The sequence below is a fragment of the Ascidia mentula genome, chromosome 5, assembly GCF_947561715.1.
Source record: "Ascidia mentula chromosome 5, kaAscMent1.1, whole genome shotgun sequence".
Classification (NCBI taxonomy): Eukaryota; Metazoa; Chordata; class Ascidiacea; order Phlebobranchia; family Ascidiidae; genus Ascidia; species Ascidia mentula.
The window spans coordinates 20962962-20978420 of record NC_138570.1 but is presented as its reverse complement, the minus strand read 5'-3'; the positions used below and the strand labels follow the sequence as shown (position 1 = coordinate 20978420).

At 37.6% G+C, this 15459-nt stretch overlaps 1 protein-coding gene across 1 annotated transcript; it reads right to left on the bottom strand.

Annotated features, from left to right (window-relative positions):
• Positions 1–5042: 5042 nt before the first annotated feature.
• On the bottom strand, positions 5043–11858 carry LOC145902513 (uncharacterized). The gene is made up of 14 exons (XM_082990519.1): positions 11451–11858; positions 11208–11374; positions 10641–10815; positions 10287–10480; positions 10037–10175; positions 9442–9493; positions 8901–9066; positions 7586–7752; positions 7339–7519; positions 6844–6914; positions 6366–6552; positions 6044–6145; positions 5625–5727; positions 5043–5328 (listed from the first exon to the last, which is right to left on the bottom strand). The coding sequence occupies exons 1-14, from the start codon at positions 11530–11532 to the stop codon at positions 5186–5188; spliced, it is 1929 nt and encodes a 642-aa protein (XP_082846645.1). The 5' UTR covers positions 11533–11858; the 3' UTR covers positions 5043–5185.
• Positions 11859–15459: the final 3601 nt, after the last annotated feature.

Below are 15459 nucleotides of genomic sequence, written 5' to 3'. Positions count from 1 at the left end.
CCCTGCAGGCGACTCCACCGTCAAGTTTTTGCCGTCATTGCGGGACACCTTGCAACAAATTTTCCCGCAGCCGATGTCACGTCACGCCAACCTTCGGCCGTCCGTCCCTTCCTCGTTGAGGACCAGCCCATATGTGTTCGTTCGTCGCGACGTTCATAGACCTCCCCTGACCAGACCATACGATGGCCCGTACAAGGTGTTGCTAGCGTCGGACAAAACTTTCACTTTGGACATTGGAGGTCGCTCACAAACGATTTCGATCGACCGCCTTAAGCCGGCTCACGTCGACATTTCGGTACCAGTTCCAGTTGCCGTACCCCTAGCGAGAGACAGACCACGGCGCAATGTACGACCACCGCAACGCTATTCAGCGTGACACTTGCACGCTTCTGGAGGCAGGTCCTGTGGCGACCGAACTGCAGTGTTCGCCTGTGCATTGAAGCGTGCTATTGCCTTTTTCCCGTGTCGCGATGGCGCCTTATATACATGTGTTTTGTGTTGCTCGCCCCTTTCCGACTCTCGCAATAAAGCATCAACCGCTTTAACCCTTCCTTTAAATACAACTTGATTTCTGAACTTTCAAGCCTGTAGCTGCATGACAACCCTTTATCCATAAATTGACAAAAAGAATTAGATTGCAAATAATTAGTCATAAATGATGAAGCTGTGTCCTTTCTAATTTCATCAGCAACCTGCTGTAAAGTATGTCTACCACAATCAGGTTCATCGCATTTTTGCAAGGTGGCTAATTACGTTTTTGTCCCCCAGCAAGGAAAACATTTTCAATAAATTGCTACTACTCAGGTAAACAACACTAACAGCATTCGTAGAACCATTTCTTATCACCAACACACCTGCGCAGTTACAACGTCAACAAAACCGAAATCTTTCGGGCCGAGCATACTTCGCCTCAACTCCGTCAGACAACCCCCTAGACCGACCGACCGATCAGCAGTTGAGGCGCAGCAAAGCGCCTCGTTTTATTATGTCATTTCCGTTTTTCGGGCTTCGGGCCGAGTACTGCGCCTGAAAAGTGGCCATGGAACTTAGTAATTGTTTTCTTTACCGACAATATCTTTACAAAGCTGTGCGGTAAACATGAAAGCAACGTCTGTACTGTTGCAGAAAAGCTGGAAAAAACATGTAGCTTCTTTACCTAACAATCTTTATTTTTTGTTGCAACCCTGGAAATTTAAAATTTTTACTCTCTGTTCTACAGGTAATACAACATTACTACACCTCAATTGACGATTTCAGTAACAGCTGACCTCGGGTTTCACATAATTATACCAACACCAACTTCCAATATTGCAGCATTCAACTAAGTTTCGTAAGGCCGGGTCCACACTCACGCTTTGCGCCTGCGGATTCTTTGTTTGTTTCATTGCCGCGGGCGTATACGCCGGCGTGCGGGCGTACGCTCAGGACAAAGCTTGGAAGCGTGAGCTTTCGCCCACAAGAGGTCGCGGGCTTGCGAGCGCTCGGCGTATTACGCTCTCGACTTGCCGCTGAGCGTATACGCCGGCGAAATCATTTTGATTTAGCTCACGCCCGCAAGCTTTGGAATTAGGTTGTGGGTCGAAGGTATAGGTGTTGTTAGTGGAAGTTTGATGTGGTCTAGAGTATTTTTTGAGTTTAATTACTTTCGAAAATTAATCACAAACTGTTTTTTTGAAAAACTTTAATTAACAAGACATTTTACCTTTGAAACCAAAATAGAAATTTGTTAAATCATGTTAGCTTTATAAAGTTGTAAGAACAGTTTTAGTTGAATTAACGCTTCAAAAGAACATGTCTAGTATTATGTAGAAGGGCAAAATCAACTTATCAAGATAATTTACACGTTGATTATACCATGGCATGTTTATATCTTCCAGGTTCCAGCTTTTGCATAGTTTAGGTATTTCCATTTAGCTAGTGAAAAAGCTGTTTAAATAGAAAATGTAAATTGTGCTCTTGCTGGCCAATTCACCTAAAAACCAAACAGCTTTTTGTTGTACAATAAACTAATTGATATTTAGACATGATTTCAATATCTTTTGGAGCAGTATTTCATGTGGTTTTATTTGAAATGCTTTAAGCAAGCCTCCTTTCTATTTTAAAGTGAAGTATCTTTCATTGGAATATGAACATGCATCCACTAACAATCAACATGTTTAAGAAAATGTTGCTGGTTTTGATCATACCATAATAAAGGTTGCTCATGTTTTCAAAATGTTGAATTGTTATATTTGGTATAGTTATCTTTTGCATCATCTACTGTTTAGCTTTAAAAATTGCATGTGATGTGATGCTTTAATTAAGTGATACATACATTGGTTTCATGATACTGTATATTTGTCTAAAATATGTGCTCTTATTTCTTTGCGAGGTTTTCTTCAATGTTGCCTATACATTTTTCTGTGTTTATTCAGCACTCGTTGCCAAAACTCAGCAGCATTGTTCAGAAAAATTTAAAAAGGAACCCAATAAATTCAACAACATGAAAGAATACCAGTTCACCATGAGAACTACTCCAGTAATTAAAGTACTAATAAACATAATGATCATAATATCCGCCATTGATTTCAAACCAGTAACTTCTCATTTCATTTCTCGTATTACTTGTTCATTTGTGTTTTAGTCAATTCCACAAAATAAAAAGGTTTCATTTGGTGTTCTTGTTCCATTGTAGATGCAGGCAAAAGTTTTTAAACAGGGCCTTGTGAATGTGGTAATTGCATGAGTTGTGCAAAACCAGCCAAACATACTTCAGTTGTTCTTGGTAATGGTTTGGACTAATGCAATACTTTTTGCCTTTTAGCACTTTCTCATCATTAACACCAGCATTCACCACGGCCGTAATGTCTTCGGTAATAAACAGCACATTTCTCACGTTTTTGAAAGCCATACAAAACAAAGGACCAAGTGTGATAACTGGCAGCGAAAATTCGCCGAGCGTGAGTGAGGACGCCGATTTTTTCTTTCCGCCAGCGCGCGAGCTCGCCAGCCCAAAGTTTCTCTCTCTGTGTGGAAGCCAATGCGCCAGCGCGTGAGCGCGCGGGCGTACGCTACGCTCGCGACAGTTTCTGTGTGGACCCGGCCTAAACAATTATTTTATTGTCTTCGAAATTTCATGCTTGGACATATTTTGAACTTGTTTGTGATAAAGGTTTGCTTGCTGCAATCTTTACTCAAAAACAAATAAAGGAATCAATCCGCTTTCACAAAGTAATAGTTTCCCTACAAATGCTGCCTCAATCAACGGCTGTGAATTTAGTTCCGCATTTTCGTTGAGCGCTGAGAGAGGAAATACTGGGGTCCCGCTTGGCTGAACAGCTGATATTTGTTGAGTCACAATATTACCGCAGACAAAGCAAGTGAGTTGACAGCGGAAAGATTGACAATATAGTGTTGGGTAAATTATCAAATACGCAGATAACTTTGCTGTTTTGCGCGGTAACGGTTTGAGGTATTTACACTGCGTTGTTCATAGTTCGACCTCAAAAACGTTTTTCTTCTCTCGTCGCGCATTACTGCTCACAAAACTTGCTTTGTCTGGATCAATGTTCTGGCGACGGTTATCAATGCATCGCTCGAAACAAGCCAACAGAATACAAACCAACATTAACGTATGTTTGGTTTGATTTTCCAAATACAAAATAAACCAACGTCAGACAACTGCACCACAGATGAACTGGTAATGCTCGTTGATGGTAAGAATTCTCCGTAACATATTTTGGTTGTTTGTTTCTTTGTCTTTCCTGAAGTTATTTCACAATCATTTCTACATTTATTATATTTAGATCCGCATGAACTACAGTTAAATATTGACGACGTGAACGCTGGCCTCGTGATTTTTAAAGGGGTGGATGACCACCAAATACACCTTATTGCGCAACTTGAACTTGCTTACCGATTTGGTCGATTACGTCAGTTATTTATATTGCTAGATTACGTAAGTGCCCCAAATATGTTGTTTATGTTGAAATCCAAGTCTTTGTTTTCCGATTATCGGAAAGTAGTTATGTTTATTTTAGCTTTATTTATCATTTGCGAAACAAGTATTTGTGTTTAAATTAACGTTATTTATTATTTGCAAAGAAGTACCTATGTTTAATGTAACTATTTACGTAGTTAGTTTGGTTGCCTAAGTAAATTATATAGGGCTTGATTGCCTACATAACATGGTTTATAACATAGCTATAATGTCGCTGCATCTACTGGCTAGCACTTTTTCACCCATGTCGTTTCGTTTGACATCACAACTTGGGCATTCATTGAACGCGTGATTATAATGATTTGGTTTTAACTCTCAGGCACAACAAAGTTGTAAGTTTGGGATTTTTGTATGCACATATGTTGTGCAGCGACACTAGGCATAGACCATGTCGCTGTACATCAGCGCCATATGGTATGAAGCAAATTCTTCCGCAAACAAGTGACCCTTACTTAGATAAGTAAACTCCCTTTCGTTAAATAACCTTCTGCCAAACGGCGTTTTCCATAATAGCGATAATCTCATGTTAAAAGTGAATCTTGATACTTCTTGGTGCAATGAATAGACATTGCTATGCGTATGTTCAAATACTATTTTATGTTTCTGTTGCTGTCAGGCATATTGTATTTCGATAACATCACGTGATTTCCCAAGCGGTGTTACCGTTATTTTTTCGTTTTCTTGGCGTTAGTTGTGTGCTGTACCTGTATCATTACCCTGAGAAAGCGTTGTTGGATAACAGGCGAAACGTCGGTGAATAAAGTTACGTTTTTATATATGTGCCAGAAGAACAGACTGTTAAGATTCAATTACTATGGTGAAATACAATTACTAGTTTGTAAGTGGAGTTACACGGTCGGCTGCTTTGGTTTACAACAAATTGACGAATTAATGCAAATCTGAATGTGCTGAAGTCATTGTATGCGTTTTTATGTTTGTATATTTTCGTTGTGTTTGTTTCATTACCAACTTTGAGTCAGCTTTTAAGTTGAGTGGTTGGATTGTGCTTGGAGACAACGCAGCACTTTGAAACTAATCTCTTATAAAGCAGCAATTCTACACACACAGATATATGCCAGGTTGTATTTTTGCAGCAAGATACAAAAGTGTGCGTTATACACGGGATTATACGAATATACGTTAAGCTGTTAATTAAATCAATCAGTTAGTTACACGCAGGGTACACTTATGTCTTCAGTTATCACATTAAACATCCTTGTTGAAACGACGTCTCATAAACCAAGCAACCAACCCAAGCACAATAATAAGCAGAAGGACGATGAATCCAACTACTATGTAAACACCTTTCATATTCTGGACACCTTCTGATTCCAATGCTTTTTCCACCTCTGCACACACACACATATATTAAGGTAAGATAGAGTTATTGGGACATATAGTTACATGGTATGGAAAAAGAAATACCAGTATTGTTTATTTGGTGATTGGTTGTCATGATTTATAGAATTTTCATCAGCAAACGTTTTAAAATTTTTAAGCCAGACAACTTCAATTATTTTTGAAGATAAGATGTGGAACTCTCTTTTGTTGTTCTTTGACTTGGAAAGGTAATTTTGTTCCTCAAAAATTGCAGCTTAAAATCGGATCAGACGATATTCAAATAGCGAAAGATATAAGTTCTCACCAATGCAAGTTTTTTCGTCATTCCCGAGATAGCGGCCTTTAAAACAAGAACATTGGACAACTCCAAGTTCTTCGTTGCAGAAATCTGTGCATCCACCATTTTCCTACAATAAAAGATATTTATGATACAGACTAGACAACAGACTGGAGTATTTGTACAACCAAAAAAATAGCAAAAAAAAATTAACAAACTGAATTACTGATGACTGCCCCGGTAGACTGTGGATCGATAACCCTGTCAGTAGTTTATGTGTAAAACTAAATATACGAACGCACCAATACACACTGGACCTTTCACTAACTTAGCTGCTTACGTGGTTTTGAAGATTAGATAATCTGTTTTTCGTTTAGTATATAACGTGATGTACAACTAAGTACGGCTCTATGCTATAAACCGAGAGCTTAAATGCATCTACTCACCTTTCCACACAAATCCTGAGCTGAAACGTAGAATGGTCCAACCGTTAAAATCTCTTCTATATCCGCATCCACTGATCGCCGTTCACGTCTTTGTGAGCAATCCTGTGAAACACACATGAATAAATGTTTTGCGTTTTCATAATAAAACTCTGAAAATTTGTAAATAAATCCAGAAGCTTATCAAGATTATTCGATTGAAAATTGTGTGAGTATTTTTTCGTAAAATCAGTTTTGTTCTTGTGTAGGACAGCTAATATGTTACTATGTACGTAATTCTGCCAAGGAAGAAAGAGTCAATTTTACTGTCTATACAAAACCTTACCGGTTGTTGACAACCATCAGAAGTGTTGTCGCATAATTGCACGTAACAGTGAGCGTACAGTGATTGTTCGTTCACAGGCACGTTGTTCCACACGAATGAGCGAAACTTAAAGGATCCGAAAGTGCTTTGGTAGTTTCTCAAAATTACGATTGAATCTTCAGACTCCATCTCGTGGACGACTTTGCAACTGCGATAATATGATTTTATCTGTAAACTTTTTATATTTTAACACGAACAAATCTCTAATAAGATGCCATCAAACATTTTGAGCAAGAATAAAACAAATTTCTATAGACCTGTGTTAATATTGTGGCATGAAATAGAAGTAGAAAAAACACTGAATTTAAATGAGAAATAGTGGGTAAGGTTGGAAATATGTGAAGTTTCGTGCTTATGTTTTCTGGCATTCTTAATTCACTTTCACTTGAACATAATTGACAGGAATGTATTTGGAAGGTTTTTTTCGTCGACATTTTACCTTTCTGTGATGAGTTCATGTTTCAAACCTCCTTCATCAGAATCCATGTTGCTGACCCAGCACGATTTTAACTGACAAACAGAGTTTCATTAAAACAGTGGCTAAACATGGAATCCTTGCACAAATCATATGAAAAAAATTCCTAATATATCTAATAGAAACCATACATAAATAAACAACGCTTTATCAGCCAACAACAACGAGCGCATTTAGGTCCAGCCAATAATCCAGTCCACCTACATAACTTATGACGTAAGTTTAGTAATAAAGGAGTAGAATGGTCAACAAAGTTTTTGTATTAAAAGTTAATATATTCACAAACTTGACTTCGAGGAATCCATCAATGAATTTATTTATTTAGCATAAAATTTTTACCGTGTGTGAACGTATATATGTGTATTTCAGGCCACACTTCTAAGACTTAACTTATGACCAGCAGAGCCTTAATAATGCACTGATACATATTTATTTCAAATTATTATTGAACAAACATACCCTTAGAGATGTGTGAAACTTTCCACTTCCACTGGCCGAATCAACCTTAGCGTAAACGAAGTTTGGAACTTGGACGATTGAATTTGATCTGAGTGGATTTTTCATTTGCTCGTCACTAAACAACTCAAATCTAATCGTAATATTCCCGACACTACGATGTGAAGTCAGATAACTTTCTTTCCTGTTAAGTTTCAACAAAAGCATAAATGTCACCAAATTAAAAAAGTAATTAAATTACAATGCGTACAGTTTAGTTGACATTGCTCTAGAAGCAGTTTTGATATCTCTGTTTAATATTTCCGAAATAAAGCACGATATTTCCAAGTGTGGATTGTAAGATCTCCGTCTCACAACTTGAGTGGTAAATTTGTAATTGCGAACTTGGTACATGATGCTTACGTTGCTTTGGGATTTCTTCGAAAAAACATGTAAAGTATATTTTTGTTGGAATAATTAATAATGAAGATTATGCTCTGATCAGTTGGTCGATAATGAAAATCGTTATATGTTTTTTAAAGGTTTATGACATGCTTTGTCTTATTCAAGATTAATATGCCTAATTGCTAAGTTCGTTTACAAAACTTGGGTTGATTTTAGTTTTCTTCGTAAGTAATTCAGAGAAAATATCAAGAAAATCGCAACTTATCATACGTGCACTCACATGTTACGCTGCTTATCATTTTAACTTTTCATAACATGAGTGACGCCTTAAGTTGTGAGTGAAGTCAAATATTATCGCTTTGAAAATAGGTCAACAACTCTAACGACGATGACATCATTAACGTGCAAAGTAAGTTAAGTTAATGGAAATCACCTCTTACACGAAACTTATCTATTGACTCAGGTTGCATCAGTAGTGTCGCTGCACAACACATGTTTACAAAGAAAAAAGGCACTAAAACTTACAGCTAATTTATGTTAAAACCAAGCCGGGAGTTAAAACCAAAGTCATTGTAATCACGCGTTCAACGAATGCCCATGTTGTGATGTCCAACAAAGCGGCGTCAGTAGCATGTGAAAAAATGCTAGCCTGCAGAGGCAGCGACATTAAACTTGTGTCATAAACCACGACATTTAGGCCATAAAGCCATATATATAACTGAAATCATAAACAAAGTCAAATAAACTTCTGTGCTGTGTGCTGTATTACTTTACTGGATTATCGACAATAAACGGATTTATGAACACCTTTGGACTGGTTTGAAGCTTGGTGGATGTATGTGTTTAGCCGGGAGTTAGACTACTTAGAAGACGCACAGACTTGTGTAAAGGAGTTATTTAACTCCAACAGTAACCTTGAGATAGAGTAGGCAAGTTGCCTACGAGGCCGAATTGCCATCGAGACTCAGTCGGGCCCTTTGGGTGCGACGCCCGAGACGCAGTCGTATCCCTCGGTCGCTCTAAGGGGGGCGACAGTAGTTTGTTTTCTGCTACTGAACAACCCCACATTTCTATGTAATAACCATGTTATTATTAACTGTATTGTGGACCAGTTCAGTTACTGCCAGATTTAATAAATTCAGATGTACATCGGATAATATTTCTTCACTAAATACAAATACCTCCAGAGTTGAAGAACACGCGCCCAGTTCAAATTGGAAAACAGGATCTTTCGCTGCAGCTTTACAACTTCCTGGGAGACAATCAAGACTTGTCATGGGACGATTTGAAATATACAAAATATCTTTTCCACTTGCATCCAATGCTCTTAACCCATAGGAACTGACACTGGAATAAAAGTTGTTTAAATAACCATAAGATTGGTGAACTTGATGTTGTAAAATACGTCGCTAATTTATAACGTATAAAAAAGCAATACAAGAAAATAATAGATGTGTAAGATGTCGTTTATATTTATAATCAGTTAGAAAAGTTCGGATGAGCGACATCTGAATGAGATTGTGATTACTCATCATAACTTGTTTATTATTTTAGATTAACTGAAGTTTTATCAAAACAAATTTCATGCAAGCAACAAAACTTATAACTAAAACAAAGAAATTTTATATCATTGTTTTGGTTCAGTTTGGATGAATTCAAAGTAACAAATTCATGAAAAAAATATTTATTCCTCTAGCAATTTTTATAAGTTTTAAGTCTTACTTTAACTTGATAGAATTTGAGTTGCATTCCTTTTCGTTATACATCTTGCAATCTGAATATAAAATAATATTCTAGTTTCACTTTTCCTGTTTTAAACTACTTTGATTTTAGTGCAAAAATATTCCTGGGTCAATAAACCTTATTTCGTCTCAATTTATATTCTCAGTTAATCTTTCTGACTATTATGTTTACATTAATTACTGGAAGTTTTAAAAATGAAAGCAGCTGACCATCACAGAGTTAGCTTTGCATCGAAATGTCAAGCAAAATCTTGCAAACACAAGAAGTGCGTAATATCATAGGCAAAGCCATGTAGTGAAAGTGCTTATGGTGACACATAACTTTCCCCGTGAGAACAGGGTGTAATTAAACACAAACTTGTATGAAAAATATTTGTTTGAAAATTCCATAAGTCAGACACATAATAACTACGTCATCCACACACACTAAGCATTGTGCACTACACAGTGTCCGCATTTTTAAATTATGTAATCGGTTTGTGTTTAAGTCTCTTTATATGATCGGTTGCTCAACTTGTTCAACCCACTTCATTACTTCTGCCTCACATTATTCTCGAACTTGATGTAATACAAACCTGAGCTGATGCTGATTGAAGGAGGAGGAATGTCAGAGTCATATACGAATATTTGAATATTAATTCTTCGGGCTTGAAGTTTTATTATTTGATCCCCGCCATCAATTACCCCAGTATGTGAAGGATCATCGGATAAAATCTATCCAACAACAAGGTACAGTAGGTCAAATGAACTTAGTTTGTTTTATATCAAAGATAACAACAACGTCTCTATAATGGCAGTCACGAAAACTTTCAGAATGCAGCTTACATAGAGTCCGTCAGGGCCTTCAAACCTATGGCTAACAGAGGAAGCAGATATTGTGAAATTACATCTCACTGGGCTTGTCACAGTATAATTACAAGCTAGGTATTGTAACAAGTTCCCATCGCTCGAAGTTGGAAAAACAAGAGTTGTTGGAAGATCGTCCACGTTCAACTCCGAATCACAAGATTGTTTGTTAACTAAACAACATTTCGTATTTTACGTACTTGCATGAGTTTGTAGAAATTAAATTAAACTGAAAGTTGGCCGAATGCCGTTGCATCTTAACTTTAATCGATTTATGATATTCAAATACATTTCCTGCTTGTTTCTTACATTGTTTGGTTTTACGTTTCTTACCTTCCATGAATGCAACGAAGGGAAAAGTCACAGAAGGAATGCCTTCCAACGACCAACAATATAAATACATGAAACCTGTATCCGATTTCACAATTCCTGTTGCACTTCCATCACCAGTAAACTCTCCTAACAAGGCTCCTGTCATGTCACCGGGTCCGAATTTTCCTTCGAAAACCTACAATATAACAAAACATACAAATAACTAGTATGAAAAATAGGGATTTCCCTGTTCCACATACCGGTATTTGCCCTCTAAACGCATTAGTCAGTTATTTCTATGGTTCGCTTTCAGGTTGTTTTATTATCATTATCAGAAAAGAATTCAACCACTGACGCCTGAATAAATTATACAGATAATTAAAAAATGCCACAAATGTTAAAGTAGAATATTCGATCCGCAAAAATAACGTTAGAATTTATCGTCACGCTAATTATTTTTATATATTGCAGTTGCGAACAGGAATATTCATAAACTTGTTGTAATAAGTTTGGTTCACGTAAGCACAAGATCTCCCACAACTCAAAGTTAAGGTTGGTTGAGCAGAACTACAGAGCGGACATATTTACCGAACAAATCTTGTTGCCGAGTGATCTGGAGGACAAATGTATTGCAGCAATTCCCCCATCATTTCCAGTGGATAAACCTTTCTCAAACGTTGGACAAAACGAAAAGATGCTGAAAATAGTTCTCTGTCCACTATAAGCTGATGGTCGGCATTTGGACGCCATCAAATCTACACAAGTATGGCGTTTAATATATATTCGTGAATAACATATAACGATTTTAACATAATGTCTTTATATAAATACCTGCAGCTGGCACAAAACCTGCAACATGCCGAAACAAACATAAGAGGAAAATAATTTCCATTTCAAATGTTTTTCCTAACATCGACAACTGAAGAGAATAGAAGTTATTGTAATAGAAGTTATAAACCTTGTGTTAACTTAAATGGTTACGTTGCTTCTGATTTATACACTCTGCAGTCACAGAAACTGATGATGCCTCTTTAGGCGAAATATATTTGTCTGATATTAAACATCTTTGAGCTGTTGGGCTTGATTGATATTTTCACCTTTACTCAGAAACTTATTCTGAACATAAAACAACTCAACTTCGACAAAATGACTGATAGGAGAATCATAAAAATCAACTTGTTGCAATAAATTCCACATATGAAGTTACAAAGAATGTAAACCAATTGTAAAACTTCGTAATAATTAACCTTCAATTATGGCCACTAGGTGCGCCACACCCACGCTTTCGGTGCTATGACAACGATATAAACAATCATGTGAAAATGTCGATGCAATGGTAAAGCATGACCTATTTTAGAAAAGAAGTGTTTCATTAACCGTTTCATCGAACTATACACAAACATGTTTTGAAACAGCTACAAAACTTACTCTTGTGACTAATATCAACACCACATTATTTTTATCACATTCTTCTGCTCACGTCTTTGTTTTGTATTCGCATTAACAATTGTGAACTTGCATTATCTCTGTTATATTCCTGAGACTCCAAAAGGAGTGGAAACATTTCAATTTGAATAAGACAGAAACTGAGGATGCCAACAGGCGAAATTATTATTTATGAGAAAAAATAAAAATTACACACAAGCGGTGATCGTGCTTCACTCATTGTCACAGGAATATAATATATTGATTTGTGAAGACAGATCCACCGGTCACCGCGACCTGCACAGGTTGGTTCCTGCATTCATTTTTCACATATTCTCTGGCTTGTATTATCTCTAATGTAAGATAACCTGTTGTACTTTAGACGTACACACTTCGTGTTGTCGAGGATAAGCAACGTTGTTACCTCAAGCAGTTACGACTAACTTCATAGATAAATGTTAAATGTTAGGAAACTGATGCCAAGGTGAGCAACCAATGTTAATCGACAATTTCTTGTAATACGACCCAAGTAATTTGCATCCAAGTTAGTTAGATCTCGTATTATTTCTTACCACTTTTCTTTACCTGTCCCTCGACACCTTCCTGTCCCAGGCAACTGAATGCGGACAAACAGCTGCAAGACTCCCGGCTTTATAGAAAAACTGCATTACCACTAAACACGCAGCAGGTAACTTCCCAACCACATGAGGTGATGTTGTTGCTACTTTCAGCAGTCGGGACACGCACCGCCAAGCACTAATCTTGTACCAGGTACTGCATGGCATCATGAATATGTGAATAAACATGAGGTGATTTCAACGCGCATCCATGCACAGAATATTTAATGTTTCATGTTTTCTATGATATGAGCAGACATCGCAACAGAGGTGATGCGCAAACGTTTTACTTGCAAGAGAAATTTTATTTTAAATCGTCTCTTGCAGCACAACCAACAAAAGTAACACAGACAGGTAATTTTTAATGACAGAACAACTCCACATTCAGGTCAATACCTTGAGTTAAGCATTTAATACCAGGAGGGTAAGATTAAACAGAATTCTTTGTATCAAGGTTATTTTTGCAATAAATTTGTCATTATTAAAGTTACACATTTTTTACAGACATGTGGTTGAAAAGTGTTCGCAAAACGACATTCGTTTGCATTGTTTCCTGTTCTTCGTTTGCATTCAGAATATCAAACACATTCAACTATTATTCTGGGTTCAACCATCCCGAATTTTATCAATAGGTTTTTTCAAGAACGCGTTTGCAATTGTGAATTTCAAGTTTTTGCGGCAAACGCTACTACGCGACACGCAGCGCCAAGCGCTTACTTCATCTTCTAATCTCGTCTCCCACCAAACAACCTGAGATTAGCCTTGTACCAGGTACTGCATAACGTCATTATAATACTGCGAACACAAGTTTGCAGTAAACACGGTAAGGAGATTGAACGTGCGTGCAAGTAATGTTAATTACTAGCAGTTTGCAGTAAACACGGTGAGGAGATTGAACGTGCGTGCAAGTAATGTTAATTACTAGCAGTTTGCAGTAAACACGGTAAGGAGATTGAACGTGCGTGCAAGCCCAGCAATGTTTTTTTCTACCGGGTTTCAGGACGCTATATATAGATAATTACAACGTTGATCACAAACTAAGGAGAATTTGTTCATCGTATGCATGTTCTCACTTTTATTACGGGATCAAACATCACAGAGATGTAACTCACGTTTTAAATTGTCTATGATATCTGCATACACCACAGTGGAGAAGATGACGCGCAACGTTTTGCTTGTGGCTCACGTCCATGCTAACTCCACCGCGGATAGATTGTACCACAAATAATATAAAAATCCTGACGGAAGTGTAAATTGTGGCTGAATAACCAAGGTATTTTATGACAACTTCACGGTTGACATTCCTTCGTAGAAATTGTCGAAAGACCAAACCGCTGAGGCATGAACAATTATCTTTCTTCAATTTTAACTAAAGACAAAAAGCATGATAATTACAAGGCCACAAACGGTTCGCATTGGAATTTACGTTTCAAAGTTGCCCGAATGCAGCAAAAAAATTTCGAGGCGCGAGACAAAATGCAGATTCTTACGTCATTTTGTCTGACTCGCGCCACGAAAATGAGCACCCTGGGGTTGTGCAAGCCTGGGGCAGAATGTTGAAATTTGAAGTTTTTTTAACACAAACCTTGTGACTTGTCACACGCTTAAATCAATAATCCACAACCCCAGGGTGCCCCCGGTTCCGATCAGTTAAGCATTTATTACTGCGATGTAAATATTAAACATGACCTTTTGTTGTGTTGATATTTGTTTTGTGTACATTTGATCAAACTGAGTTTACCCAATTATTTAATTACGTCATGATGAATTGCATTCTTCAATCGTTACTATTTTTTATAATTTGTTTCCCATTTCTGCGATACATAAATCTAATATAACTTGAGTAACATTTAATTGGGAAATCCTATTTGTTCAGTACATTTGACATAAAGTCGCACGTGAGTTCTTATGTTCTTCCCTAGCATGACTTTAATTGAAAACCTGATGCAGAGTGTAACGTCCGTTGAACGCGCCCCGGTTCTTGGCGCGGAACGTCACACGAGGCGGAATTCCCGCAGTTTTAATGGGCCTCAAACTCGCTCACTCAGTTGATGTTATGTTTGTTATCGAATGTGCAGTACGCACTCGTACGCAAGATGGAATGTATTCGAAGTATAGACGGTACAGACGTCGGGAGGAGACGAAAGACACGTATAGGACACGTGGACCCTTAGAACACGGTTTCTACACAGAAGGCAATGTGTCAAACAAATACACTTCACGTAGATAATTACAGCATAACGCTCACCAACTATTTGGGAACCGGGAAACTCTGGACCACAAAGACGGTCCAAGCAGTTACTGTCGCACACCTAAACGAAACAGGCAACATAAACTACAATGCGCCACTATGACGTAACACACACAATGCTTACCGATAACTTCGGGCGAAAGAAGATTAAATACCACACGCTTCACGTGTGTACAAATGCAAGAGAGACACTGTGAGTACAAAGACAGCGTCAACACCGTGTGTAAACTTAATCACATTTACAAGGGCAGCTATACTGTTCAGCGAACTGACTTCTAAGACTGATGGGAGAATCTTAAAAATCAACTTGTTGCAATAAATTCCACATATGAAGTTACAAAGAATGGAAACCAATTGTAAAACTTCGTAATAATTAACTTTCAATTATGGCCACTAGGTGCGCCACACCCACGCTTTCGGTGCTATGACAACGATATAAACAATCATGTGAAAATGTCGATGCAATGGTAAAGCATGACCTATTTTAGAAAAGAAGTGTTTCATTAACCGTTCCATCGAACTACACACAAACCTGTTTTGAAACAGC

Coding starts and splice junctions, on each gene's coding strand:
- LOC145902513 (XM_082990519.1), bottom strand. CDS start 11,532: ATGTTAGGAAAAACATTTGAAATGGAAATTATTTTCCTCTTATGTTTG. Junction 9,494..10,036: donor TTCAATCAGCATCAGCTCAG/GTTTGTATTACA, acceptor TTTTATATTCAG/ATTGCAAGATGTATAACGAA. Junction 7,753..8,900: donor CGTGTTCTTCAACTCTGGAG/GTATTTGTATTT, acceptor GTTTTTTCGAAG/AAATCCCAAAGCAACGTAAG.